General features: G+C 39.8%; 4 protein-coding genes across 4 annotated transcripts; 2 read left to right on the top strand and 2 right to left on the bottom strand.

Moving 5' to 3' along the window:
• Window positions 1-1,006: 1,006 nt before the first annotated feature.
• slc40a1 (solute carrier family 40 member 1) lies at window positions 1,007-11,879 on the bottom strand. The gene is made up of 8 exons (XM_044014810.1): window positions 11,500-11,879; window positions 10,070-10,137; window positions 8,993-9,152; window positions 8,375-8,490; window positions 5,744-5,870; window positions 5,166-5,411; window positions 4,446-5,078; window positions 1,007-4,018 (listed from the first exon to the last, which is right to left on the bottom strand). Exons 1-8 carry the CDS (start codon window positions 11,531-11,533, stop codon window positions 3,702-3,704), a joined length of 1,701 nt encoding a protein of 566 aa, XP_043870745.1. The 5' UTR covers window positions 11,534-11,879; the 3' UTR covers window positions 1,007-3,701.
• A 6,143-nt stretch (window positions 11,880-18,022) lies between these two features.
• Window positions 18,023-19,412, top strand: LOC122765588 (ASNSD1 upstream open reading frame protein-like). The gene is made up of 4 exons (XM_044019939.1): window positions 18,023-18,197; window positions 18,402-18,455; window positions 18,545-18,620; window positions 19,348-19,412. The coding sequence occupies exons 1-4, from the start codon at window positions 18,123-18,125 to the stop codon at window positions 19,386-19,388; spliced, it is 246 nt and encodes an 81-aa protein (XP_043875874.1). The 5' UTR covers window positions 18,023-18,122; the 3' UTR covers window positions 19,389-19,412.
• An 8-nt stretch (window positions 19,413-19,420) lies between these two features.
• Window positions 19,421-24,782, top strand: asnsd1 (asparagine synthetase domain containing 1). Its single transcript, XM_044019933.1, has 3 exons — window positions 19,421-20,827; window positions 20,999-21,180; window positions 22,555-24,782. The coding sequence occupies exons 1-3, from the start codon at window positions 19,421-19,423 to the stop codon at window positions 22,799-22,801; spliced, it is 1,836 nt and encodes a 611-aa protein (XP_043875868.1). The 3' UTR covers window positions 22,802-24,782.
• zgc:136439 (uncharacterized protein LOC678627 homolog) lies at window positions 22,435-27,131 on the bottom strand. The gene is made up of 8 exons (XM_044019938.1): window positions 26,622-27,131; window positions 25,866-25,955; window positions 25,279-25,358; window positions 25,080-25,195; window positions 24,890-24,987; window positions 23,859-23,927; window positions 23,133-23,191; window positions 22,435-23,047 (listed from the first exon to the last, which is right to left on the bottom strand). Exons 1-8 carry the CDS (start codon window positions 26,811-26,813, stop codon window positions 22,927-22,929), a joined length of 825 nt encoding a protein of 274 aa, XP_043875873.1. The 5' UTR covers window positions 26,814-27,131; the 3' UTR covers window positions 22,435-22,926.
• Window positions 27,132-27,180: the final 49 nt, after the last annotated feature.

Genomic DNA, 27,180 nt, shown 5'->3' with positions numbered 1-27,180 from the left:
AAGAAGCTCATTTCTGAGGCACTGGTTAAGTTTAGGGCTAAGATTTTGAATTGCGGTCAAGGTCAAATTTATTTTGATAGCACTAATAAAATACACAAAAAGTAAGGTCACCAATTAAAAGCAAGGCAACGTCACTAAAAATAGAGAAGAAGCACTAAGACCCATTATATAATAACAATAAGAAATAAGAAAGGACAAAAATGAACTGTGAAAACCTGCGTGTTACATAATTCATACTTTAATTATAACACAAACAAACAATCAATCATAAAACAAAGACAAACCCACACTGGTGATATTTTTAATATTGCAATTTCGACTCAAATTATATATTTTTTAGAACCCTCCCTCTCATTAAACACATTTTGAACGTTATCTGTTATATTTTTTTTGAGGGAGCAGGTCGGTTTAACTGGTATTAAAAGGTATTTTTACCCCAAATTAAACACAGTAGCTCAGGTATTGTAATAACAGTCCTGTATATAGTACTTAAAAGGGATACTTGAAGTAAAGTACTAGTATCTGACCAGAAAATGACTTTGAATAGAAGTCCTGCATTAATCAAGTTCACATTTTCCCACCACAAAAAAAACAATGCAATAAGAAATAAGTTGAGAATGAATGATATAAGTTGTGATGATGCATCTAAAAACATAAAAAAACATGACCTACAGAGCGCTAACAGATCAGGGGGGCGCCCCAGCTCTTGAAGACCCAGCTCTTTCAAGACCATCTTCTGTCCTAGATCCACCTCTGCACTCTCACCCTCTATCAGTCCACTCTTCCTATCTGGTGGATTTCTTTAGTCGTTTTTCTATCGTCGTTGTAAAAAAGATAGAGGAATTAAAAACAAACAAATGCGTCGTCACCAACGAGTCTCGGTGCAAACAGGCCGCTTTGTGTCTTGTCAGCAGACTCGTACGTCCAGATCATCGCGTTCCAGACAGGACATACAGTAGCTTCTAAAGGGGAACATGAAACGTGACACACACACACACAAGACGGGTGATTGTGAAGGTTTTCTTTATTCAAAAACAAAAGGAAATGTACAAGCAGAGCCAACATCCTTATATTGAATGGAGTGCGATTACTATCAAAATATGAATTTGATTTCTTTCATGATTTAGCTATAACACTGATGTGTTTGTGTGTGTGTGACAGAAGATATACACAAATTTCAAACAATTTCCAGAACACGTTAACTCTAAGTATATAAAACACGTACAAAAAAAAAGGTTTTCAGACAAACCAAACAATTTTTTTTTTTTTTTTACAAATGTATATTCATGTAATTTCAAACAGACTTGACAGTTATTTACATTAAACCTGTATGTAAGGCCATATATATGTGTGTGTGTGTGTGTGAGAGATATTCCTGAATCAGCAGACTAACTGAATGGCATTGTTCTCATGCCAGGACTGAGTTTGTGGTTACAGAAAACCTCGGCGGGACAAGCAAACCATGGAACTCCTGACTCAGCACCGTGTCTTCCACCAGTTTTTTGTGAGAATGAGAGGCTAAAAAGTAGCCCCTCTGTTTCCCTACACCTGCAGCCACTCCATCTGTGTCCAAGCCAAACATTCCCTCCTTCCTCGCCATTTCCCAAATATTCCCTACAGAGACTCGGGTGTGGCTATTAATTCTTGAAGTACCCACTCGTGTGTGTGTGTGTGTTCGACAGCTGTCAAACCGAGCTTATAGTTACAAATGTAAATGAAATTAACCTTTGTTTAATGAAAGGCGAAATTTCCCGGTGTCAGTGATTTTTCTGGGCTACTACAGCAACTACAGGAAAGGCAGCCTGCAGAAAGTTTCAATGCACTTCTTTTCTTGAGGTCTGTTATTTTTGATTTACATTTTCCTACACTGGTGCTGTGAAGTCAGAGAAAACAGAATAGAGTGGACGTAACCTTATGGCAGTGCTAAAAAGGTTTTGTTCAAGGTTTTTTGAAGAGTGGTTGTATGAGGTACTGACTGCGCCGTGCAGGCCCTGCCTCTCAGCCTCACTCTCTACACTGTCTAAGCCTAAGACACCTGTTTGACACCATTTGACAGCCTTTTATGACTTAAAACTGAAGTTTTTCTCAGTTTGTAATTCACTAACTCTCCTGCACCGTGCTGAAAATCAACGCTTCTTACCCTCCAGCGAAACGGGAGCTGCTGGTCCACTGCTGCCTCGTCTGGTAAGTTTGTGTCACTTGGGTGAAATGAAAAGTATTTCAAATCACAAAGATAACTTCTTTTTTTTAAATTTACAGATGGAGGGAGCGGTGGATCAACAAAACTCCTCTGTGCCGTGATGGAACATCACCGGTTTTGTCTACGGGCTTTGGTGTGGGGGTCCACTTTCAGTCCTGAAAAGACTTCACGTCAAATGGTGAGTTCAAACAGCAAATATGTTAATTTGTGCCTTAAACTTAAGCAGACGTCTTTTGTTGAGTGTCTAAAATCAGCTTTTACCTCATACAACCTTAAAAAAACTATCACTTTAAATAAGAATAACGACTTCCTGAGTAATAGGGGCCGTGGGATTTAAACTCAGGGCTGATCCAGTTTTTCTGAGCGTTCCACTATGTGCCTTTTTTTGAATGCAGCGCCTGAACAGACTGGAGAACAAAACGATGAGGGACTGAAATGGGTGGGTGGGTCAGGACTTCCACCCTTGTGCAAAAATATTGATCAAATACCTGATCATGCAGTGGGTGTAATGACACACCTCAATCACTTAAAGTGCCTGTGTAACAACAATCAAGATTAAAAAAAATAAAAACTCAAAAGAAACAAATCATAAAAGGTGACAAAATTAATCTACTGATGTAAACAGGAACAGGAAGTACAATGTCAGAGCGGGTTAAAATAATTCCGATGGTTACATGGAAGCATTATTGAACTTGCACGTCTTTCCCGTGATATATTTGGAATGCTTCAGACAGATAACTGGCTTCCTTTCACTGCCTTTTACACCACATAGACTTTGGTAAGTGAGATAACTGTTGATAAGGGTGCATAGGATTTGTTTGTATTCTTATGGCACAATCATGAGCGCGCGACAATACTGATGATACAGTTACTATATGAAAAAAAAACAAAAAAAAAAACAGCAACCACTGTTTGCTCTTCCTGAATAAATACAGTTAATTGCATAACCCTTATAACCACGCATGAAAGAGACTGAATCCCAGCTTTGTGTTCGCTCACATAAAAAGGCGTCCACAACCTGCTCTTCATACATGGACGCGTTAGCTGACGCAGGCTAACAGCTAGCACACACGGCGGCGGCTACAGCACCAGTGGTGTCACTGAAAGGTGTCCAGCCTCATGTGCTCGCCTCCCTGCAACATTTCTCCCTCGTCTTCATACGTTTGTTCGCTGAAGAATCCATCTACAAACCTTTAATAGGATCCTTTGTGACGTATGTGAGGCGTGTGCTACGTAGCATGGAGCGGCAGGTGAAAGTTAGCGAGACCCCTGCCGCGTCTAGAAAAAAATTCTACAGATTCCATTTCTTTAGGACTGTAACCTCTACTTGCCGCCTGCTCACGATTAATGCTTTGTTAATGCAGAACATGTTAAGCTCTGGTTTGTGTTAGCATTAGCATTCTGCCAGCTACAAGCTATGGTGTTAGTAAGATAAATAAGATGCAAGGTTTGGGTAAGGCTTTGTGAAATATGTACCCTGGACAGAGTCTCTTCAACCTGGTTAGACGGTGGTAGGAAGTGAGGGGCTTTCCACCGTCTCCACCTTCTGCTCTGGTGAGCAGCAGAGGAAGAGGCGGCTACCCAGGCTCTTGAAAGCAAACCTGAAGTACATGGCGTGACCAATGGCCACAAAGGAGACAGAGATGATGACCAGCAGGCCGAAGGCCTCTGGGTTTGGAGCCAGAATCACCATGATGAAGTGCAGCAGGTCTAAGAGGTAATTCATGGAGTTTTGGACACCGTTGACCACACCTCGCTCCGACTCGATTACGTTCTCCTGGATGAGCTGGGTCACTGTCAGGTCAAAGGACCATAGTCCTGCAGGACAGAGATCAACAGTGAGCGTTGATGACATTTTTACAGCCACATTAAAATGACTGGAACTCAACAGAACAGTGTCACAGGAAAGATCAGGCCATATAACCGGCATCAAAGGTTGCAGATATTGCTCTGACGGATCCATAGATCTGGAGTGAAATTCCGATGACTTGTTAAAAAGTTCAACCTGCTTGCACCTGCTTAATTTACCTTAAGAACATCATTTGGAAGACAACCTTTTATGATCTTATGAGAGGATGTGAACATTCCATGAAAACTTTACAATCTCGATTAAGATAAAACTAACAAGGCGCAACTTTTTTGACTTTGCACTGTTTGTTTTCTTGTAAATGGATCATCAAAGTATAATTACATCAAGTCAACCACTGCTACCACAAGATCTGGAGAACAAAACCGTTACACTCACCAACTCTAGCAGCGATGACGCCAGCAAACAACAGACTGACGGATATGTAAGACTCCAGAGGTTGTGGCAGCTCTTCAGACGGGGCAGAACTGGTGGCATTGACCCCCACGTGAATGTTGTGGTCAGGTTCGAGCAGGGTCGTCTCTCCCATCAAGTGAGAGTAGAGGTCCTGGAAAGGTGACACATTCAGGTTGAAGGGGCTGCCGGGTGTGAACACGGAGGCCACGCACAGCAGGAGGCAGGACAGCTGAGCCACGCCTGAGATGAAGCCGGTGCGAATCAAGCCGCACTTCTTGCGAATCCAAGTGAAGGCGACAGTGCCGCAGATACCGAACACAGCCGAAGCTCCCATTAGTAGGCTGAGCACTGAGCCGTTGAGCCCCTGTGTGTAGGCGTAACCAGTGGTGATGCAGTCGAACCCCAGTACCGTCATGTAGAGGCAAGCCAGGGACATCCCAGCCAGAAAGATGTTCTGATTGTAGTAAGCCACCCAGCCGCTCTTGAGGGTGCGCAGGGGTTCGGTCACCTGGTAGCAACAACTCTGCTCTTTGGAAGAGTCGGCCTTCTCCACCATTGAGGCTTCGTTCATCAGAGGCTGAGAAGATTCCTCTGGATTCTGGCCGTTCTCCAAGTCTGCAAATGACAGAGAGACAAATCAGTGAAGAAGCCAGCAAACTCTCTCCAAACCCGATAAGTTCAGATGCAGGTTTTAGTAGCTACCTTTTTGGTTATTCAGCTGTTTCAGCTCCTGCCCCGACTCCTTCTGTCCACCCTTCACGGCCAACGCCGGCGTCTTCTGGTAGACCTTCCACAGCAGTGTGTACTCCAAACACATGGAGCACAGGTTCCATCCAGAGATGAAACCACAGCCAATGAAATGAGAGCCAAAGGCCATTATCTGACCCACCAGCATTGGAGCCAGGATGTTGGTCAACTGGTCAATAATCCTCACAGTGGCATTCATGTCTGTTTGATACAAAGGATACAGGACAATATTAAATGAATGGGTCCTCCTAATTTGACACAGTTTAACACAATCGTATTGGAGCACTTTTTCTTGGAACAACAGTACTTAAAAGACTGATAAGGGCGACCAGCTTCATAACTGCTGAGAATGTGTTACACCATGAGAGCAAATCTTTTAAATGGCTTACAATCAGGGGAAACTGTAGCCATATAAGAGGTAAAAATGAGAGTGCGTCAGCGTCCAGGATTCAAAGTCTGCTCCACTGAAACACTTTCAGATAACAGGTCACATGTGGCCGACAAATCCGTGCACCCGGCAAACTTGCACCAACCTGCCAACTTGCTGCTGTCCTGACCGGCCACGACCACGACCCAGTCCCTCTGGATGGTGATGGACGTCGCCGTGCTCGCAAGGTTGGCGATGTTGGCGATGGTGATGACCAGAATGTAGCAAATGGTCTAATAGAAAACAACAACCAAAAAACACAAACATACCTGTTCATGTTCTGGTACCATTTTATCCAATATAAATGAATTAAAAAACAGCGCCCAACCAATAAAATACAGGATAAAAGAACAAAACCAGTTATGATACAGATAAAGTTTTCTAAATCGACTTGTACAGTTACAGTTGTCAACAACTGAGAGTCCAGCATTTTTTACTTTTAAAATGTAAATGCTATGCACGGGTGGGTTTGATGATGATTATTTCTTTAATTTAAATTTATTTGTGGCCCTTTTCTTGCTTCATCTATGCCTTAGATAGAAATATATCAACTTCTGACCCCCCTCATCACTAAGTGTAGTGACATCGCTTGTATTTCTTTAATCCTCCTTGGATTTATTTTCCCAGTGATGGGAACCGAACTAGAACTAATTGTATTTGATCCACATCTGAGAGAATGCCCTATTTTACATCCTTTTGAGCGACATTGGCTGAAACTGCTTTTACTGAAACTGTCATTATTCAAAGTTTTGGAGAGTGAGACTCGGCAGTTGGGACCACAAACAAAAAAAAAGTTAGGACCCATTGAGATTCATTGTACCTGCTGCTATTTGCATTATACTGTCACTATTTACCCCGTAGAACACTGATATTTTTTTCCATTACTATGTTTAAACATACAGTATATACAGAGGCTATAAGAATTTCATTTTAACCGACTATATAAACACACCTGAGCAAAAAAGTACTCAAAATGAATTTGTGAAATTTGGAAATATGTCACACTCAAGTAACAAAAATAACAAAAAATACAATTGTAAACTTGTTTCCCCATGAGTATAAATAATAATAAAGTATAAAATTTAGCAAACACAGATGACAAACATGTTTTAGCCAAAAGTAAAAAATCTTGTGTAAACAAAACAAAAAATCAATCAAGTTCCTGTGGGAAAAAAAATCAATAGCATTCTGTGAAAAGTAGCTGCTTATATCATGTGACTTCAACTGCACTGTACAGGACAAATACTGTAACACATACATCACTTTGACTACAAGTGACCCGATTATGAGACACTGTGTGTTTGTGGAGCTGTAATGCACACTGTAATAATGCAGCTGCACACAGAAACATTCTTCAACAAGTCGAGTCACATTCCTCTCTAACTCAACTGCGCCATGTCATGTGACAGGCCTTGAACAACCTGCTGACTTCTCACTCCAGAAACTCAATCTCCTGTTTGACCGGCGCAGTCCTCCTCCTCCAAACACCTCGGCACTTTCCTCTGCCCCCTTCTCTGGGAACCCAACGCCTTCCCACATGAGCAGAGGGCAGCGCTGGACACATTCCCCATCAACAGAAAGGCTTTGTGTTTTCAACTTGGCAACTTGACTTCTACCCTGTGATGGACGCCAACCTGCTCAGACGCATTCTCTGCGTCTCGGGCTCGGCTCTCGGCAGAAACTGGGTTCCGACATTTGTGGTGAGGGAGTCGCATGGCGTTACATAAGTCACCAAGTTTAAGCAAGTCCCATTGTAAACGGACACAGACTAGGACGCGAGTAAGTTACGCTCATGCTTTGTTTGCTTGTGATAAAGCTGCTGTCAGTGTTTTCAGAGAAGAAACTCCTCTTTGTATAATCCTGGCTCCTGATTGGATGATGGTGTTGTAGGACACTGCAGGTTTACTGTCCGGCCCACGTGAGCGAGCAAACCCTTTTAGATTTTAGAGCCCTCAAACTCAGAATGACCCTGGAGGCCAGTGAACTTCAACGAAAGTCTAACAGTTAACTCTTTAGTGATTTGAAACTGCAATTAAAGATATTAAGGATGATATTGCACACCGTTTCAAAGATAGATAGTTCACAAGATTTAAACATTAAATCAAAATAACTTGAATTCATAGTTTAATGTGATAAATATAGCCTAATGTGTCATTATTTTTATTACAATAAAAATATTGTTCATAGTTGGTCACAGGACATGGACTGGTTGGGGCCACATGTGGCCCGCGAGTTTGAGTCCCCCGCCGTTCAAGGTCAATGACTAGCTATCAGACAATAAAGCTATTCAAATATTCAGTATTAGTAGCACCTCCTTTTACGCTGTGAGATTTCCAGTTGAACTTCCTACTCTGCAAAGAAACCTTGAAAACGTGTGTCTGTCTCATAACGTCAGGATGTCACTGACGGCAGCGTTAAAGAAATCAAAACTGTTTACGATCTCTTTTTTTTTCCACAGTGAGCTCACTAATTAACTCGATGCCATCCCGTGACGGGTTCACAGCCGCCACGACGCTCATAAACAAGACTGAACTGTGAATACTCGGAACGGCCTCGTTTCACAACATTATCAGCGCTCATGGGTCAGACCACACCTGTCGTCAAATGCACATACTCACCTGGGCAGTTTCAGGACTCCACAGTTGTCCACAGTCCTGAAGGTGTGTCCGGTCCTCAAACATGACTAAGCTAAAACTCTACTCTACTTATTTGGATGGGGGGTGGGGAGATGACTCACCAGAATCCATCCACTGTAGAGACTCGCGAGCTGTTCTTTGTACTGGAAAACAACCATCAGGAGGACCCCACAGGCGATGACGCAGCTGTTCTGGACGAGCAGTGAAGTCTGGGCCACTGTGGGAGCACAGTGATAGAGTGTTTATTAAAAATCTGACAAACTAGTTATTATTCATTGCCATATTCCTCTGGATAAATATTACACAAGAGGTGCATTTAAAAGTGAAGGGTTGATTCGTGATGGAAAACTGCACAGTGTTTGCAAAGTGATGACTACTTTTGTACAGTTTTGTCATTTTCTTTGTGACAACGTTGTTTATTTTCCAAGAATGGGTTAAGATTAGCTGCTAGACCCAGGATTTGTGAGCTCACTAATCCAATTCAGCAAATGATGAAGGTTTAAGTATTGAAGCTGCTCATGGTTATTCACATGCTAACAACATATTGGACTGGATTTGATGCAAGAATTTGCTGCTAAAAATAAAGAAGACGAAGGTTTTCTGTTCTAAACCACTGCTGATCAGAACCAGAGCTAGTAAACACGGGCATATGCACCGCAGAGTCATTTGACCCGGGATTTAAAACCTGTTTACCAGTCTGAACGGGGTGTAACTGTTACCTTTGAGTCTCGGGTTTCTGTCCACCCAGTCTCCGATGATGGCCCCCAGCAGCAGCACAGAGCCGGCCACCACCAGCCCGTACACAGCCGTGAGCAGCAGGCTGTTCCCGTACAACTCCACCAGGAAAACGGCCACGGCAAAGTTCCACATCCGGTCACCCTAAGAATTCAAATAATTCAAATCATTTAAAATATAGTGAAAGTGTTGGATAAACATTTTGTTTGGCTGCATGGCCTGAAAAAAATATGGACCACTCCAATTTAACCTGGCTGCTTTTGTTGTAAATGCTGACTCAGCATTCCCAAATAATTAGTAACCCAGTGAGATATTTTCTCTACCTATAACGCTTCTCATACTGTATGCTTCACATAACAATTAAAATGCCCTTTCAGTACCATGGATAGTGCCTCCCAGCCACAGATGCCAACACTAATGTTTAGAAAGATGGTTATTATTTGAAAAGAATTCATGGAATTCCTTGACTATGGGACTAAGGAGGTTGGTAGGAGATAAGGTAGGTAGGTAGGTAGGTAGGTAAGCTAAGTATGTAAATCAGGTTATAAATAAACATTCAAAGTAATACAAAATGTAATAAAAATTAAATTAAAAGTGCAATGATAAATGAATCATTCTTCAGTTTCATACCATATGCAGTCAAAAATGTATTTAACCATTTATGTACTACTTTATTAAGCCAGTACCTATTTATGAACACACTGTCAAGCTCTGATTTAAAAAGCTCAAGGTAATTGTGTTGAAGGTTTTTGGGCACATACATTTTTTTTGGCAGCAAATAATAGAAAGAAATCTCCAGACTGAGACTTCAGTAACCAGTTATTGACAACATTAATGGTCTTTTTACAATATAAGTGATAGGTAGGTAAAATAAATATTAAACACCTGAAATGGGTCACCCAAAAACATTCTGAGAACAAAAATAGGTAATTGTCATAACTGTCATAATTGGCTAATAAATAAATAATAATAATCTACCTCTAAGTGCATGTATGTATGTGTGTCACCACAGTGAACATCAGTCCACTCATGTGTGATTAAACATTCACTGTCTCACTTACCCACGTTGACAGAGCATGTCCCATGTAAATGAGGAATTTGGCCGAGGTGAAGAAATCTTGCACAGATTCTGCGGAGAAAATGCAAAATCATCAAGACTGAGAGAGAGGGAGGGAGGGAGGGTAGAAAGAGAACAGCCCTCTCTCCACCTGATGTTCCATTAACCTAACATAATTGTAATTGTACATGTGGTTACATTACTCACACCTTTTACTGTGGGCATTATTCCATTCAGCCTCCTCATTTTCAGGCTAAATGCTGGTTCACTGTCTCACTGTCCTGACTTACATGAACTGAGCAGAGCAAACCTGAGCCAATTTGAGCCATATTTGCCCATTATGTGTGTTTGGAATTCCTAAATTATTGTCTATTTTCATTTCTTGTTTGTAATCTGTCTTTTTGAACTTGTTTTTATTATGACCTGTGTTGCTGACCTCTAGGTCAGGTCATTCAATGAGACTAGGTGGTTAAATAAAGGTAAAAAAGAAAAGAAAAAGAAAAATACCATCCCTAAATAAAATAAGAATAGTCAACAACTTATAACAACAACAATTTAATACACTAATTATACTTCAAAATAACAATATTAACAGCAAAGCAAATAGTTTTAATATGATATAATTAGGGTTGCAATGATTAGTCAATTAACTGATTATTAATTGAGAACTAAATTAACTAAACTAAATTAGAGTGGGTTTTTCAGCTTATTAAATGCGAATATTTTCCAGTTTCTTTGCTCCATATAACAAATAAATCATTAAAACTGAATTATTTTGGTTTGTTGACAAAACAAAACATTTGTTTTATGGTTTGAAAAACTCTGGTCAACATTTTTAAAAACTCTGGTCAACATTTTCTAACATTTTCTGTACTCGAATCGAGAAAATACTCAACAGGTGAATCAATTATGAAAATAACAGCAATGCAAATTGCTTTTTTTTTTTATGTAATAATTAGGGCTGCAATGGTTTGTTGATTATAAATCGATTACTAAATTAATCTGCAACTATTTGAAGAAGCCCTAATTGATTATTAAATGTGATTTTCTTTTCTGGTCTCTTTGCTCCATATTGACAAATAAATCATTAAAACTAAATAATTTTGGTTTGTGGACAAAAACAAGACATTTTCTGACATTTTATACAACGATGTAAACGATTATTCGATAAATCCAGAAAATAATCAACAGATTAATCTAGTTGATCAAACAGTTAATAGCAGCCCTACAATACAATAATACTTCAAAATAACAATATTTAACAGTACAGCAAAAAGGTATAAATGTATTATAAAGAGTTATTTTCTTTCTTTCTTTTAATGACGATAATATCGATTGTAGGTCAGCACAGCCTTCATACATGTTTACTCTACAGTGACAGCAGAATCTGTGAGATATAGGTTTGTAATTGTGTTATTATGTTGACGATCTTACCACAGCAGGTTTTCTTGGCTGCAGGATGATCCATGTTAAAGCTGTCCTGACTCCTGAAGGCAAACAAAAAAATAGCAGTAATAACAAACAAGTCACTGTTGTTTGTGTCTTTTGTGCTGCAGATGGAGCCGCAGATGAAGAAGCTGCTTCCACAACCACGACGCTACAAAAACATATAGCGAAGACGCGCGTTTTCCAGTCTGCCCTCCTCTCCGCACTTAGCTAACACTGTAGCTGAAGTTGGAAAGAAATGATTTAATGGACGAAGACTTTGGTCTTGTCACATAAAAACACGGGACGGAGCCGAGTGTCAGCGCCGATCTGCCGTACGGTTTACTGCCCTGTGAGCCTGTGCCTGTTGTGCCTGAGCCTGACGACTCCTGCGAGCCTCCCATATACTACACAAGCTGAAAGGGGGCGGGGCGATTGTGCGTCACTTTAGCCCACTTCATATTGAGGTTAGTGGTGTTTGCGCTGTCTGCTATAGTGTGTGTGTGTGTGTGTGTGCGATATAGACGATTAATTTAGTAATAGATTTTTTTTTTAAATATTTGACGATGTATAACACATTTACATAGACCCATTTACACACATCCACACACATTTATAAATATATGCACACACACAAATCAATGCTGTGGCCCATATTTACATATATATATATACATACATACACACACATATATATATATATACATACATACACACATATATATACATATATGTATAAACATCACTGTCACTTGATTCCATGATAACTACACGTTTCCCCTCAATTATTTGTTTGTCGTCACAACTTTAAGTATTAAGTTTAACAAGAGGGTTCTTGCAACCTTGTTGCTCGAACCCTAAATATTACAGTTGCATCGATGTGTAAATGTAGTTTTTTTAAATGTTGTCATCGGCCAAAGTGGAGCTAAGGGTAACTCACATGTTTACGCTGGCTCATATTGTATAGGGAAAAGGAGTTAAAGATGAACTGAACTTGTGTTTTTTTCCACATGGCGATGCACAAATGAAACATTTGTTTAAACATTTTGGCAACATGGACTGCAACAACTGACATTGATGCCTTCACCCAGTGGTTTATTATCAATTAGCCTTTTTTTTGGCAATCAATCAAGCCCTGCCTGTGGTGAGCAGAGACAGAGAGAGACAAAAAGAAAACAGAGCATGTGTTCGGATGACTTGCATTTGTCTGCCCATGTCAACAGAACAGAATCACAGCTATAATTACTGCAGCTTCTTGGCTCGCATCAAGTCTTTGTCATATTTACTCATCAGTGTTGTAATGTAAAGTACGGTACAGATACTTTGTTACTGTACTTAAGGACAGAATTCACGTATCTGTACTTGACTTTGTTATTTATATTTATAGCAACCTTTACTCTACTACATTTCCTCTAACTATCTTTGTTAGTCGTTACGACCAAATAAAATCAGAAGAAGAAGAGTTGGAATTATTATTATGGAATTAACCCCCATCCTTCCAGTTGAAAGACAACTTGCCCTACCACTGAGCTACCATGGCTCAATCCTAACTCCTCACTTTTATTTCTAAAACTTGAGTACATTTTATATCAGAAAATTACCTTTTGATACTTAAGTACAGTAAATGTCACATACTTTAAGACTTTTACTGAAGTAATATTATAAAAAAAAGTGACATCAACTTCTATCAAAGCCGTTTTCTGGTAACATACTTTAAGGTACTTTATACACAAGACTGTTAGTCATTCGTGTAACAATTTTGTTAAGTTTTAGTCGACTACAAGTCTCATCATTTTCCTTAAGAACAAAAACAATTGTTCAGCCCTAGTTTCAGATTAGATGTCATAATTACCTGAGGGAAAAATACACTTGTTATAATGAGTTTTCTTTCTTCTACCCAGCATGTCAATTTTAACTTAATTAAATAAATAATTAATTCAATAATTAATTAAATAATTAAATAATGCATTTATGTCCTACACTTGGTCGCTCTGGCAGAAATCTCCGGTGTTCTTGCTCCATGTAGTTTTGCATCGTAGCCACAGGGTGACAGTCGTGGAAGTAAAGCTGCTGCTGCGCGTGAACTCATTCGGAATACTTGTCTCCTCATTTTGTTGACGGAATATGTTTGGTTGAATATGTTTGGTCTCATCTCATATGACGAAATCAACACAGGCCTGAAGAAGAGGAACTTTGATCCTGTGACAAAGAGCTTTGAAGCAAAGACCTTCTTTGCTTTGAAGCAAATGCTGCCCTCCACTGTTCCAAGTTCACAGCCATGTTTGAAGTCCATAATCACATTTAGAAGTTCTTTAACACAGATCAGAGTTGGTTCTTGGTGGTTCCTTCAGCACAGACATTCAAAGCTTCCCATCGCTCAGAGTTGGTTCTTGGTGGTTCCTTCAGCACAGACATTCAAAGCTTCCCATCTCAAAGCCAGCCAGCCTTCCAGATACTGGATCTCCTGACTCATCCACTCAATCCGATCCAGAAACATTCCGAAGTTGCATACCTGTCAAACCTTGGTCCTTCACTTTTGGTTCTACCAAACTTTGAACTGAGCTGAAGAACCTTGAACTGTGGATAGGAACAGTTTTTCCTCTGGAGGTATCTCCGCTCATGTTCCCATCTTTTGTGTGGTTATTTTGTCCGTGGTTTGAGCGCCTGCACTGCTGATCAGTTTCGCTGTTATAAGTCGTTGGAAGCCCATGTTTAATTTACCAATCGAAGGACTAGAAATCCATTGGGGACTCCCTGCGCAAGTTAAAATTCTGGCCACACGGCTGATATAGGGGTTAGCACTCTTGCCTTTGCAGCAAGAAGACCCGGGTTTGGAGGTTTGGCATATTGGACACTCTAAAGCAGGGGTATCAAATGTAATGGCCTGCGGGCCTTGGAGTGGCCCATCAGACTGTCCAATCCGGCCTGCATGATGAATTTGTGAATATATAAAGGCTATATTTTTCCTTTTCCAGATAGTTTGTGACTAAACGTTGTGTGCCTTTATCGGTCCATGGTGATCTGTATGTCGTAATGCACACATGTCAGTGTTAAACTTAGGCATAATATTGTTGAACTTATGTTCACTTGTTGTGTTGAACAACACTTAATTTTCTCGAGAAATTTCAGGTTGTTCATCACACTTTTTGTAAAAAGATACTTCAGTAAATGTTAAAAAAAAAACTACAAAGGTAAAGTCCTTGTTGTTTAACCCTATGTTAGCTGGGATTGCGCCCCCCCAGCGAGTCCCTCTATTCTAAAGAAAATGTTCAACGGTTTTAAATCTACGTGCCATCACCATGAGGAATCAGTGGAGACTCTGAGACGTCACAGCTCCTGGCCAGAAATAGTCGGGGGGAACAATCCTTTTTTAAAAACCCACAACACACGTTCTTTTTACTCTCAGGCCTTTATTATTTCAGGTTTGTGAAATGACCACAAACGACTCACACGAGAATTACGCACAGGAGAAAATGTGGGTAACGGGGGCCCCTCCTCCCCAGTGGGTTAATCAAGTCCTGTTTTTAGCTGAAAACATTTGATCTTCTCTTGCTGTTTTTCATGCCCTAACAAAGTCATTGTTTACGTCCAAGTATTTTGTGTCGGAATGTGGAAACACACGTTGCTAATAAACTCATTTTTGTTATTACTTTACCTCGGTGCCGCCTCATTCCACGGACTCTTTCATGTAAACATAAGCACATATTTTGAGCCGGCACGGTGACAATAGGCATTTCTAACCCCTTTGTGATCTATTCAAGGATCACACAGAGTCTAAGTCTGCAAACACTTGAGCCGGTGCAAACAGATTAGTGCACTATTAGTTGGCCGGTGTGTCAGCCGGGCTCAGGTGTAGCTCCTGTCATCAGCGGTCAGAAGGCTGCTGTGTCAAGTCCTCTGCTCACCTGCAGCCTCTGCAACAACAAGCGGTGTTTACGTGGGCTAAATTTATACTACCAGTACAAAAATATGAGCATGACTCGACTCCTTTGACTCTCACCGAGCCACAAAGAACAGAAGGGATAGAGGTGGATGCAGGATGTGAGGGATGTCACCTGAAGAGCACTGTGAATGAAGCCAGATTATCTGTGTTCACTCAGAATATTTTTTTAGCCCGTGTCACAGGAGGGATACAAGTTATTAAAGAACAATTCCATGTTGGTTCAAACACTTGAAGACACAATGAAACTGAGTGAATTGAATGAGTGATTCAAGGCCGTCGAGATCTCTCCCAGAATCTCACAACACCACACACAGAAAGATGACCAACCACCCGAGTGACCAAGGAACACCAGACACAATGATTATGATGATTATTGTCACCCATTTTTGGAACATAACAGTGTTGTGGTCTTATTGTTTCTGTGTGCCCGGGTCCTCTGATGTGTGCCATCAAAGGTCACTCCGTCTGGAGTCCGTGACCACCTGGACCTGGACAACCTCTCTGACAACAAAATGACAACAGTGTTTTCACTGAAACATAAGCAGCTGTTTCAGATCGATATGTTGCAGCACAGCGGGGCAGGATGCCAACATGAAACCTCAGTCAGGTGTGTTTGCCTGTTGAGAACTGCAGGTTCACGGGGGGTTATGTTTTTTTATTTGGTTTCACAGGTCAGCACTAAAACATCTCAACAACGACAAGGTGGAGTGCCAAGAGATTTGAAGCTGACAGTCCGAGTCACCGGAGGATTACTTCTATTGACTTTTGTGACTTTTCTTTCTAGTACCACCATGACGTTGACCTCTTCTGCTCTAATCCCATCATCAGGTCGAAATGGTGTCCACTTTTTTGTTTCAGCAGCAGAAAATGCAATTTTGAGAACTTCTATTTTCACTTAAATGGCCATATGTGGGCCACCCCAGTCAATGTCCTGTGACCCTTCACTTAATTATAACGAAAACTGTCCCAAACTGCCCAGCAGTGAACAAAAATTTCTATACATTCAACATTTAATTATATCTTGTCTAGTGTATTAATTACACAATTGTCTACATGCTATTTTGATTTAATGTCTGTCTTTGTTATTTACAAATTCACTTTGCATCACAATTATCCTGAACTTTTGTCACTTGTTTTTAGGTCTATTGGGTCTTATGTTCCTATATTTTATTTATCTGTGATGTACAGCACTTTGTTTCAGCTGTTTTGCTTTATAAATAAATTTGGATTGGATTGGACTTGAGTGACCCCCGGCCCTCTCTTGTCCAGACTAGAGGTTCACTGGCCCCCGGCTCATTTTGAGTTTGGGGCCCCTGATTTACACGTTTTACATGGCTACTCCACTTCACAGGCAAGTATTTTTCCTCGATATATTACATGTTCAGATCATTTCAAATGTAGACTGTAACAATCAATGGTAAATAATTATGTATAATAACATAAGATGGTAAAATAATTATAAAAATTTCTCTTTATGTTTATACTGTTTAGCTGAAAGCATCGCTGTTTTTTTCTTACCTGTATATCCTATAATTGAAAGAATGACAAAGTTCTAACCATAAAAAATACAAAATTGAAATGCAGCAGGGAATTCTGTTGCTTTTTTCTTTTTTAAACTTTTGCTCTGACGCTCCCTTGTGATTCTCCGGGCATGACAGGCAAGAGCATATAAATCATGTGTGATGATTTCCTCATTCCATCATCTGAGTTTGTTTTCCAAAGGCGGAAACAACAACACAGGGACTAATCTCAGATGACTTGTCCTGAATGGCACAGGTCAAGTTTTATTTTCTGGACCTGTGACAAATAGAGGCATGGTCACTCTGTGGTCAGCGCTGTTCTCACAGTGACTTAAGTTTGTTTCCACCTCGGTTTTAAGTCATGAAAGCAACCGACCCATTTGTTTTGTACCCTTTTCACAAAAAAGAACCCACAACTACCTGTGTGAAATAACATGACACTGTTGTTCATTACATGTTTAACACACATTTAGGCTTTGGAGTTTTGTTTCAACTAAATGTTTTAAGTAATAAAACAAATGGAAATGGACAAAAATTATACTACTTGCAATATTTTATTGTACAATCACTGCCAACAAGTGACCTCTGTGGTTGCCAACGGGTAGTTTGACCCACTCTCCAAAATTCAGAGATAATGAAATGAAACTAATCTGAGAGGAAAACACACACAAATAAATCTTTAACATACACAAACACACCTTTACTTACATGTACCAGATATACAAGACCTGAAAACTCAAGGCAAAAATAGTCTCTATTCTCCAATTTATTTTTAAATCTCCACTTCCATTGTTTCTATGAGACATTTAAGATTAAGTGAACATTTATAAATATTAAATGTGTATTGTTGGTGGAAATGTGATAATTTGTTAGTAGTAGTTTAGTACGTTAAAAAAAATAATTAATATGTGGCCTGTATATACACTTTATCTTTTCGATTTTGTTTCCAAAAAAATCATATGTGGCTCTAATCGTCTTCGGCTGTTTGAGAGAAAATTGATATGTAGGAGCCTCCAGGGGGCGCTAAATCTCCAGACAGAATTGCGACTGAATAACCCGGAAGCTAATTAGTCGACGCTGACACGCAGCATGTGTCTGGTCCTGGTCCACACAAACACTGTGGAAAACAAGCGTTAAGTACTATTATTGAGCGAACCCTTTGAACAAACATGTCTTCTAAAAGTCGGGAAAACGACGATAATTCCGAAGGACACTCTGCACTGAAGGAGGAACTGAATAAACAGGTACAGTTCGCCGAAAACATGTAGCTTGTGGCTAAAGTCGGAGCTACAAACATTAGCCAGCGAACAGATAGCAAGTCTAACTCACTGTACGTCAGAATAACTATGTTGGCTGTTTTCTTGTAGCTTTATGTTTTCATAAAGTCTGACTACTTTAAAAAACTGAATGTCACCCACGTCCGTTTAATGTTTGTTATTGAATAATAGGTTAAGGAGCAGAAAGTTGTCGTGGATGAGCTCTCCAATCTGAAGAAGAGCAGAGTGAGTGGATTTGTTTAAACCCAATAAGAATGTATTATTAGTTAAATGGTTTTCCTGTACAAATTTATGTTTGTGCTTTTGTTCTTTAGAAAGTTTACACCCAGCAAAGGAACAGCAACATATTCTTCCTGGCAGACAGAGGACAGACTCTCAGCTCGTCCAAAAGTAAGCAGTGAATTCGAATTCATACAATTTTAATAGATTAAAGCTTAAAATGACTGGTGTCGTGTGTAGACACTTAGAAGTAAGGTTGTAATGGTACATGGTCTGTATTTATATAGCAATTTTCTAGTCTTGATGACCACTTAAAGCTGCTTTACCCTACAGTTTTGCCATTCACTCATCTTTCATACTCCTTCACTCGCTGCCTGCACAGCAAAGATGAGACATTTACCAAAGACAGAAAAATCATAATGTCAAAAAAGAGGACAACATATAGTTTACAATTCACTCAAAATTACCTTTTGTAGGGCAGCTGCAACTAACCATTACTTTCATAATCGATTAATCGAGTAATTGTTTTGTCCACTAACTAAAAATGATTCAGTTTTAATGACTTCTTTGTTATATGGAGCAAATAACCCAGAACATATTCACATTGAAGAAGCTGAAAAATGAGAAAACTTGTTTTAATAATGAAAACCCCTCTATCTGATCAATTGGTTATCAAAATTAGTTTAGTAATTGATTAAACATTGATTCAGTGTTTTTGGAAAAATGTGATTGCTTTGTTTTTCTTTGCTTCTCTGTATGAAAAAAACAAGACAAATAAGACTTTAGAGATTTAGAAATTTAGGAAACTTAGATAATAATAATAATTATTAATAATAATAATTCAATAAAACAAGCGAAAGATTTTGAATGAGTACATGTTACATTTGTCTGTCTCCAGAGAAACTGGATATTCTGAAAAAGGAACTGCAGGACATGTGATACCATCCATCCTTCACCACATCTTTACAACAATGTGTGGCATTTTTTGTCTGTTGAGTCTTTCGCCCACTCATTTTGAGTGGGACAAGTCAGTACATGAACATTTGAAGAGGAGAGGGCCCAACTGGAGTCAGGATCTCACAGTTACAGGCAGCAGCCCTTGCTACCAGTGTTTATTCTCTGCCCATGTCCTGCACATGAGAGGTCACCTCACCCCTCAGCCTGTTCAGGACAGTGGTGGAAACGTGCTGGTGTGGAATGGGGAGATTTTTAATGGGCTGCCAGTGTTGCCAAAGGAGAATGACACTGTTGTTTTCTCTCAGTGGCTGTCATCCTGTAGCAGCCCCTCAGAGATTCTGTCTGTCCTGTCCAGCATGAGAGGACCGTGGGGATTTGTCTACTACCAAAAGGCTGGGGACTACATCTGGTTTGGAAGGGACTTTTTTGGAAGACGGAGTTTGCTGTGGAAATTTGATGCAGGAGTTTTGACCCTGACCTCTGTCGCAGCCAACACTTCTTTGAGTAATGAGTTTGCTTGGCAAGAAGTCCCTGCAGTTGGCGTGTACAGGATTGACCTGAAGGCAGCTGCAGAAGCTGGCACTGTGACATTTGAGCTTTATCCTTGGGCGTATGCTGGAGAAAGTGTCATATCTTTGTGCAGTGAAACTGTTTTGGAGTCTGTTCCCTGCGGATGCACTGCTATAATGAACAAATCAGGACTGGTACTCACTACACCTGTGTGTCCACTTAATATGTCCATCCCAGAGTCAATAAATGAGACAGAAACTCATCAACACGCACAGCCATCTGTCAAAGATCTGGACCGGCTGCTGTCGAGCAGAGAGAAAAATGATGTGGTGAACTGTCTGATTGATGTTCTCAGTGAGGCTGTAAGACGACGTGTCCAGTCTTTGCCCTTTGAGGTTCAAGACCTTTCGCCTGAGGAAGACACTGCCAGTGTTGCCATACTCTTCTCTGGAGGTATAGATTCTATGATTTTGGCTGCTTTGGCCGACCGTCACATTCCTGCTCATGAACCTATCGATCTCCTCAACGTGGCATTTAAACTACAGGAACCAAAGCAACAAAAAGAGTCCACAAAGAATCACAAAAAGCCCAAAAATAAGTCACCAGATTCTAAGCCTGACGATGCTGCTCACAGAACATTCAGCCCATTTGATGTTCCAGACAGAATTACTGGGAAAGCAGGTGTCAAGGAATTGAAAGACTTGAATCCCGGAAGACGATGGAATTTTGTCGAAATCAATGTAACACAAGAAGAGCTGCAGAGAATGCGCCAGGAGCACATTACTCATTTGGTTTATCCTCTGGAGACGGTACTTGATGACAGCATCGGCTGTGCTGTGTGGTTTGCAGCGAGAGGGACTGGGTTCGTCATGGAGGACAATGAGCAGAGACCTTTCTCATCATCAGCAAAGGTAAGGTCTTGAGCTCGAAGTTTAATCAATACATGAGATTACTTGATCTTTTTGGATATTAAAGAGAAACGGGTTCAATTGTTGTGAGTAGGTAATACATTTTTGTACAGTTAATGAATCAGAAATTGTAACCAACAGATATTTTTCACATTTTTATCCCTTGATTTGCAGGTTCTTTTGACAGGAATTGGAGCAGACGAGCAGCTCGCAGGTTATTCCAGGCACAGAGTCCGATTTAAGATGTCCGGACACGAGGGACTGATCCAGGAACTTGCCATGGAGCTTGACAGGATCTCCTCCAGGAATTTGGGCAGGGATGACAGAGTGATAGGAGACCATGGGAAGGAGGCCAGGTAGGAGTTTCAGATGCCAAATAGATTGTGGTTTGTTTTAGAATGTCGTAATTTAGAGTCTTGGCAAACACAGGTGGATGTTTCCCATTGCCCGACTTTCAATGGAACAAAACAACTTATCAATAATGTAAGTAATCATTAGTGTCTAAACAGCTGTTCATGATTGCAGCTCTCTTTCCCCCCTCCCTCTCTCTCTGTGGGAGTGAGGGCAGGCATGTTGTTTGAACAGCTGTTTGTGATTGTTGCTCTCCCTGTCACTGACTGTCCATTCACTTAGAAGAAGTGCTAAGCAGTGTTTATTTACAACCAAGAAAAACAAGCAGATTGAGAAACTGACATTGACTGGAATGGTCGTGTCATTTAGATTTTTCACCAACCAGCAGCACAGCATTAACACTGGCTATATACAGTATGAGGGGCTTTGTGCGTGTGTATAACTATGTATATATGTATAGAACTTAGGTAGTTGATGTCATGCAACCCCATCATGCAACAATCAGAAACAAACCAAAACTGTTTTGGTAGGATGTGTCTGGCACCGATCAATGCATAGATATATGTATTTATACAGTATATACTTCACCATCTGTTTTCATAGAAATTGATACTGAACATTTACTGTATTAACAAAGATCCTGAGAGAGTTGTGTCAGTGATCCAAAGCGAGCGAAAAACAGATTGATGTATATCAGAGTCCCAGGAATACTACTTCTAAAGTAATCTATTTGCATCAGTGCTGTCCTCGGTGCACTGGGCTTTGAGATGGTTGGTCTCCAGAGACGCCAGGATAAGATATTATCACAATATTGCAATATGCTGAGTAGTTATATCATTGTATAGTGCGATATATTGGGATTTTTACCCCATCTTTTTTCAACTGCAAATTATGGTCACAAAATAAACTTTGTCAACATCTGTATCATCCAATAAAATTAAAGATTCAGTCTATTCATCTACCTCCAGGTGTTCAATTTAATCTTTATCGTCAAATTTCTCAATTATTGCTCCATCATTCATGTTTATTTTGATCATCTTCCCTCCACTTTGGCACCATCTAGGGGACTGAAACGTCTATTGGTGTTTTTATTCTAATACACGGTTACCAGGTCAATGTTAAAATTCAATATGTGATGTCTCAAAAAAGCGATATAAAGTCACCATGCAAAATATCGCAATATTTCACTGTATTGATCATGTCTGACTAATGACTTATAATTGTTGTGTGAGTGAGTTATTCGAAGAAACAGACACAGGTTACTGCAAAAATATTTAATCAAAAAATATTGTTGCCATGAGCACCGCAGATGAACTTCCATTCCCCTCTGTTGTTCAGAGAATGTTGAACCTAACAAATGTCCCTCTTGCGTCCTGCAGATTTCCCTACTTGGACGAGGACGTGGTGAATCACTTGAATTCTCTGCCTGTGTGGGAAAAAGCCGATCTGTCTCTTCCTCGAGGAGTCGGAGAGAAACTCCTCCTGAGGCTGGCGGCGAAACAGCTGGGCCTCGGTCAGTCTGCGGTCCTGCCCAAAAGAGCCATGCAGTTCGGCTCCCGCATCGCCAAGATGGAGGACAGTCGTGAAAAGGCCTCTGACAGATGCAGAAGGCTCCTCACTGGTTAGACAAATCACTGGTTGTAATGAAGAGCTGAAAGATTGTTTGAATATAAAAGATTCACAGATTGTTGGCCATTGATGTCATATCTCGGCGGCCTTTGGACATTGTGGCTTTGTTATCATTCATGTCCTTAGACCATGTAAGACTTGACATCTTTGAGATTTTCTCTGAAGTAACGGTCGCATTCAATATAGGAAGACAAGTTTCCAACATCGAAACGGCCCGAAATCTGATGAATGTATACTGGCTTCCTGAAAGAAAGAAAAAATAAATGAGAAATGCACTAACAATAGAAACAAACAGCCTTTGTCCAAATGTAGGATTACAAAGAATTACCTCGGAATGAGCCAAGACACAAAGTTTCCTGGGGCATCTTTCTGTTCAATAGGTGCTTCCTGAGGGGAAAAACTCATCATTTAACTCCAAATGTCACGTTTGTTTACACAACATGTTTGCTGGAAAAGCAAAGTTTAAAAGCTAGTTTAAAGCTGTAAGAATTCACTGTTCACTTTAAATCCACGGAGCTTGACCAATATAACGCAGAAACTGACCTTATATGTCCTCTGCTGTGTATTTTACACTTATGGAAACAGCAGTAGAGGACATTATTTCCCCACCTGCATTATTCCGACAATTTTCTGATTAACTTTCCTGCGTCCTACTCCGAAGAACACTTGCACGCGCAATAAAAGCATGTAGAATTAAAGTTAGCTTTGGATTCAGTACCTGATAGGAAACGATCACCTCTCAAGCTGAATCCGTTACCTGTGGATTCTCATCTCTCGGTTTCTATGCTCGCTTCAAGTGTAATTTGGGGAAATACTCCCACTCGTTTGTCTCTGGATCTCTCGTGATCTGCTAAAACATTCTCACGTTTGTCTCCGGCTTCAACAGCCATCCTCAATTTGAAGAGACGAATTGTCTCATATGTTGCCTGGTCTATACGTCTATGGATTTGAACAATCGCTGCTTCCTTACAAAGTGTTATTTTGATTCATGACAGAATTGTGTGACAACAGCTACCGGAGCTCTATTTCTTTGTTTGTTGTTTGTTTTTTTTACCTTCTTTTCCTCAAGGAAGGTGTCCAACATAGGAAGACTTCTCTTTGAAAACACATAGAAACAAGGACACTGCAACACAGAAACAGTAGTGCATGAGCATGCTGCAGTTTGTATTTCACCTGACGCTGAAACTAAAACCCAGACTTGATGACGTGGGACACTGAGGCTCTGACTTGGCTCTTTGTTTGCCTTTAAATAAATAAGACCGTGTCCCACCGCTTAACAATACGAGACCAACCACTTACCGCTGTGCAAACACTGATACGCCTCAGAGCAGTGTTTCATATTTTAGCTGAGGTCACCGCTCCAGGTCATAATCTAACAGTGTAACACCAGAAGAGTACATTTAATTTTTTAAATGGATTATTTAGGAAATGCAGACGTTGTTCTAATGTGATTTTTATACACAGTAAAGCAGTCAGACAGTGTTAAATTAACACTAAGAGATTTAGTGTAACTTATATTAACACTAAATAAGTTATATTTAACTAATTGTATCTTGTCCTAATCAGAAAATTGTTATTCTGCTCGCTTACACTACTAAAACCAAAGATAAAACAAAATGTCATTTATTTCATAACAATAACCACTAAAGCAAAAAGTTAAATACAGACATATTTTATTTTTCAAAGAATAACTTCTAAAACTAAATGTAAAGTTTAATGTGTATTTATTTCATAAAAACAATTCCAGAATGGGTTTCTGTTTTTTTTGGGGTAAAAATGGATCAATATATCTACATTGAATCTTATCTTACCAACAGTATGTCCTTCTCAGTACTGAGTGGAAGTATTTTCTGTTGTTGATGCTTAGAAAAATGAATATGTGCACATGAATTCATTTAGAGGGCAGTAAGAATGTAAACCATCAAAGCTGATCTGTAATGACTCAGATTTGAATAATGAAGCTGGTAATCTGAACGTAGCTCAAATGTCACTCCTACTTTGTCTCTACTTTCTTGTTCATTGCTGTCTCACATACGTTTGTAACATCGATATAGGCCATGTGGTTCATGTTGATGATAAGCTTACCGCTTTCCTTGACTCTGTCTCAGAAGGAAGAGGTTTCTCCTTCATACACGTGACACGGAGCTCATCGTCTACTTCCAGTATCCCGTATTTATGGGTTTCTGTACAGATACAAAAAAAATACAGTAGCAGGATTATCTGTGAGCATTATTATAGTAACACGAGGCATTTACACTGCAGCAGTAAAACTCACCTTCATCTTTGCACTGGTACGACAGCACTAAACAGTTGTCCTCACACTTTGCTTGGAGGTCAGCAAACCTCTCTTTGACTTGTCTGAGGCTGAAATCGTCATTGAAGAGGGTGTCACTGTTGAGTGGAAAGAGATTTTAATCATTGATGTCACAGCTGTAACAGCGCGTCTCTGATTTGAAGACTTTAAAAAAACGTACCCTCCAATAACTACAACATGGTCGTCTATGTTGAAATGCTTGACAGCAAGCTGCAGGCAGGCCACAGCACCGAGACGCTCCTGGTGGAACAAGAAGATTTGATACAGAGGTCTATTTGCTGTGTTGACCCAAGTAAGGCTGGGCGATATGGCTCAATGGGAATGGAAATTTCTGCCCTTCTTAAAAGGGAAGTGACAATGCACTTTAAAATAGAATATCTACTGTTTATGACCTGTGCTACAGGCTTAAAATATGCTTATTACTTTTAACGTTAGATAATACCTGGTTTATTTCTTTGACTTTTTAATGTTAAATGAAGGATATTTTACATGTTGCCTATAAATATATAACACAGATAATTTGGCTTAAAATTACAATTTTGTCAATTCCCTGCATTTTAATCTATACATGTTATTTATAATATTGAGAGTATTTCACAAATGTATTCAATATAATAAAAATATATGATAAATGTGATGCAACAGCCTTTAAAACCAGGAAAAATCACAGACACTAGATACACTGTACTAGAGCCCTGAGATCATAGTTAAGAGAAGGATACATTTTTTTTATAAAATCTGATTTACATCATTATTTCTTGTCTGATCGCTGACAATCTTGACGTTTGTGAATTGAGCAGCCCACTCTTCAAATGCAGCCTGGTACAGAGCATTGGTCTGTGGACACAGAGAGAGACGGGGAGAATCACAGTAAGTCATTTCATTTTCTGGTGCTCAGAATTAGAAGTAAATATCATTCACGTTGACTGTAACAGAGCTCAGACTTTGAAACAATATTTTAGGGCTGCAACCAAACATTTCTTCATTTAGATGGTTGTTTCATACATAAAGTGCAGATTATTGTTTCCCAAATCTTATATTTAAAGGTTGACCAATATGTTTTTTTTTGCAGCCGATAACTGATGCCAATTTTTTGGGCACATATATTTAACCAATCAATATTTTTTTTTCAGTGTGTTTAAAGATAAATAATTTTTTTTTTTATCTATTTCTCTCCAAATATATATTTGGTGTCTGCACTGCAGTGCAATTAATTATATATAGAATTTTTAATAAAAATAATGTAATGTAACAAACTAACTGTATCTGAATCAAAATTCAGTTTCGGTTTGTTTTATTTAAAAAAACATAACAAAAAACAGTCTATATATGCTGACGATTAATTTAATAATCGAATAATCGTTGCAGCCCTACGTTGACTCAAACCGTGATAAGTGGTAGACTCGTGTATGAAATATAACATCGCCATTTAAACTTAGTTACAAAAACTACATTTACTTTAAAACATGTAAATAACGTATTTTTCTTCCGGGATCCACTTACAACAACAAAGATATGGTCCACGGCGGCAGAGCCGGTCAGAGCCTGGACCCAGTGACTGATTAGAGCGCAGTGTCCCACCGGTAGCAGCGGCTTCGCAGTCCCAGCCAGGTGTGCGAACCTCCCGCTGGTGTCGGCCACCACGTCCCTCTGGAGCCTTGTTCCGTAGCCAGCGGCGAGAAGGACCGCTTTCATGTTTGTTTTCAGAAAACCGGTCGTGTTTATTGGTTCTCCTGGTTTCAGCAAGCGAAGCTACTTAGGAGGAATCGCTACCAAAGTTTACGTTAACTACATGAAACGGCAGAAAGCTCTGGTTAGCAATCCTCTCGCGATATCTTACGCGCTTATTGTAAGTCTGATTTTTAGCATACCCGAGACGCCAGCGTTTCCGGTAGATATTAACAAGATAAAATCACCGAAAGTGCTGACGAAAGTGCTGCCGAAAGTTTAAATCACGTTTAACAGCTCTTCGTTTTAGTTTATTCAAAAGAAGATGCGATGAAAAACTTTTTTTTTTCCATAAAAGCTAAACAGAGACATTTCAAAATAAAAGAAACCTTTT

The sequence above is a fragment of the Solea senegalensis genome, linkage group LG2 (genome assembly GCF_019176455.1).
Source record: "Solea senegalensis isolate Sse05_10M linkage group LG2, IFAPA_SoseM_1, whole genome shotgun sequence".
Lineage (NCBI taxonomy): Eukaryota > Metazoa > Chordata > Actinopteri > Pleuronectiformes > Soleidae > Solea > Solea senegalensis.
This window is presented reverse-complemented; position numbering and strand designations above follow the sequence as displayed.

Coding starts and splice junctions, on each gene's coding strand:
- slc40a1 (XM_044014810.1), bottom strand. CDS start 11,533: ATGGATCATCCTGCAGCCAAGAAAACCTGCTGTG. Junction 10,138..11,499: donor AGCCAAGAAAACCTGCTGTG/GTAAGATCGTCA, acceptor TTTTCTCCGCAG/AATCTGTGCAAGATTTCTTC. Junction 4,019..4,445: donor CGTCATCGCTGCTAGAGTTG/GTGAGTGTAACG, acceptor TCTGTCCTGCAG/GACTATGGTCCTTTGACCTG.
- LOC122765588 (XM_044019939.1), top strand. CDS start 18,123: ATGTCTTCTAAAAGTCGGGAAAACGACGATAATTCCGAAGGACACTCT. Junction 18,456..18,544: donor CCAATCTGAAGAAGAGCAGA/GTGAGTGGATTT, acceptor TTTGTTCTTTAG/AAAGTTTACACCCAGCAAAG. Junction 18,621..19,347: donor GACTCTCAGCTCGTCCAAAA/GTAAGCAGTGAA, acceptor GTCTGTCTCCAG/AGAAACTGGATATTCTGAAA.
- asnsd1 (XM_044019933.1), top strand. CDS start 19,421: ATGTGTGGCATTTTTTGTCTGTTGAGTCTTTCGCCCACTCATTTTGAG. Junction 20,828..20,998: donor CTTTCTCATCATCAGCAAAG/GTAAGGTCTTGA, acceptor CTTGATTTGCAG/GTTCTTTTGACAGGAATTGG. Junction 21,181..22,554: donor GACCATGGGAAGGAGGCCAG/GTAGGAGTTTCA, acceptor TGCGTCCTGCAG/ATTTCCCTACTTGGACGAGG.
- zgc:136439 (XM_044019938.1), bottom strand. CDS start 26,813: ATGAAAGCGGTCCTTCTCGCCGCTGGCTACGGAACAAGGCTCCAGAGG. Junction 25,359..25,865: donor ATCAGACAAGAAATAATGAT/GTAAATCAGATT, acceptor TTGTTCCACCAG/GAGCGTCTCGGTGCTGTGGC. Junction 23,192..23,858: donor CCTTCCTTGAGGAAAAGAAG/GTAAAAAAAACA, acceptor TTTTCCCCTCAG/GAAGCACCTATTGAACAGAA.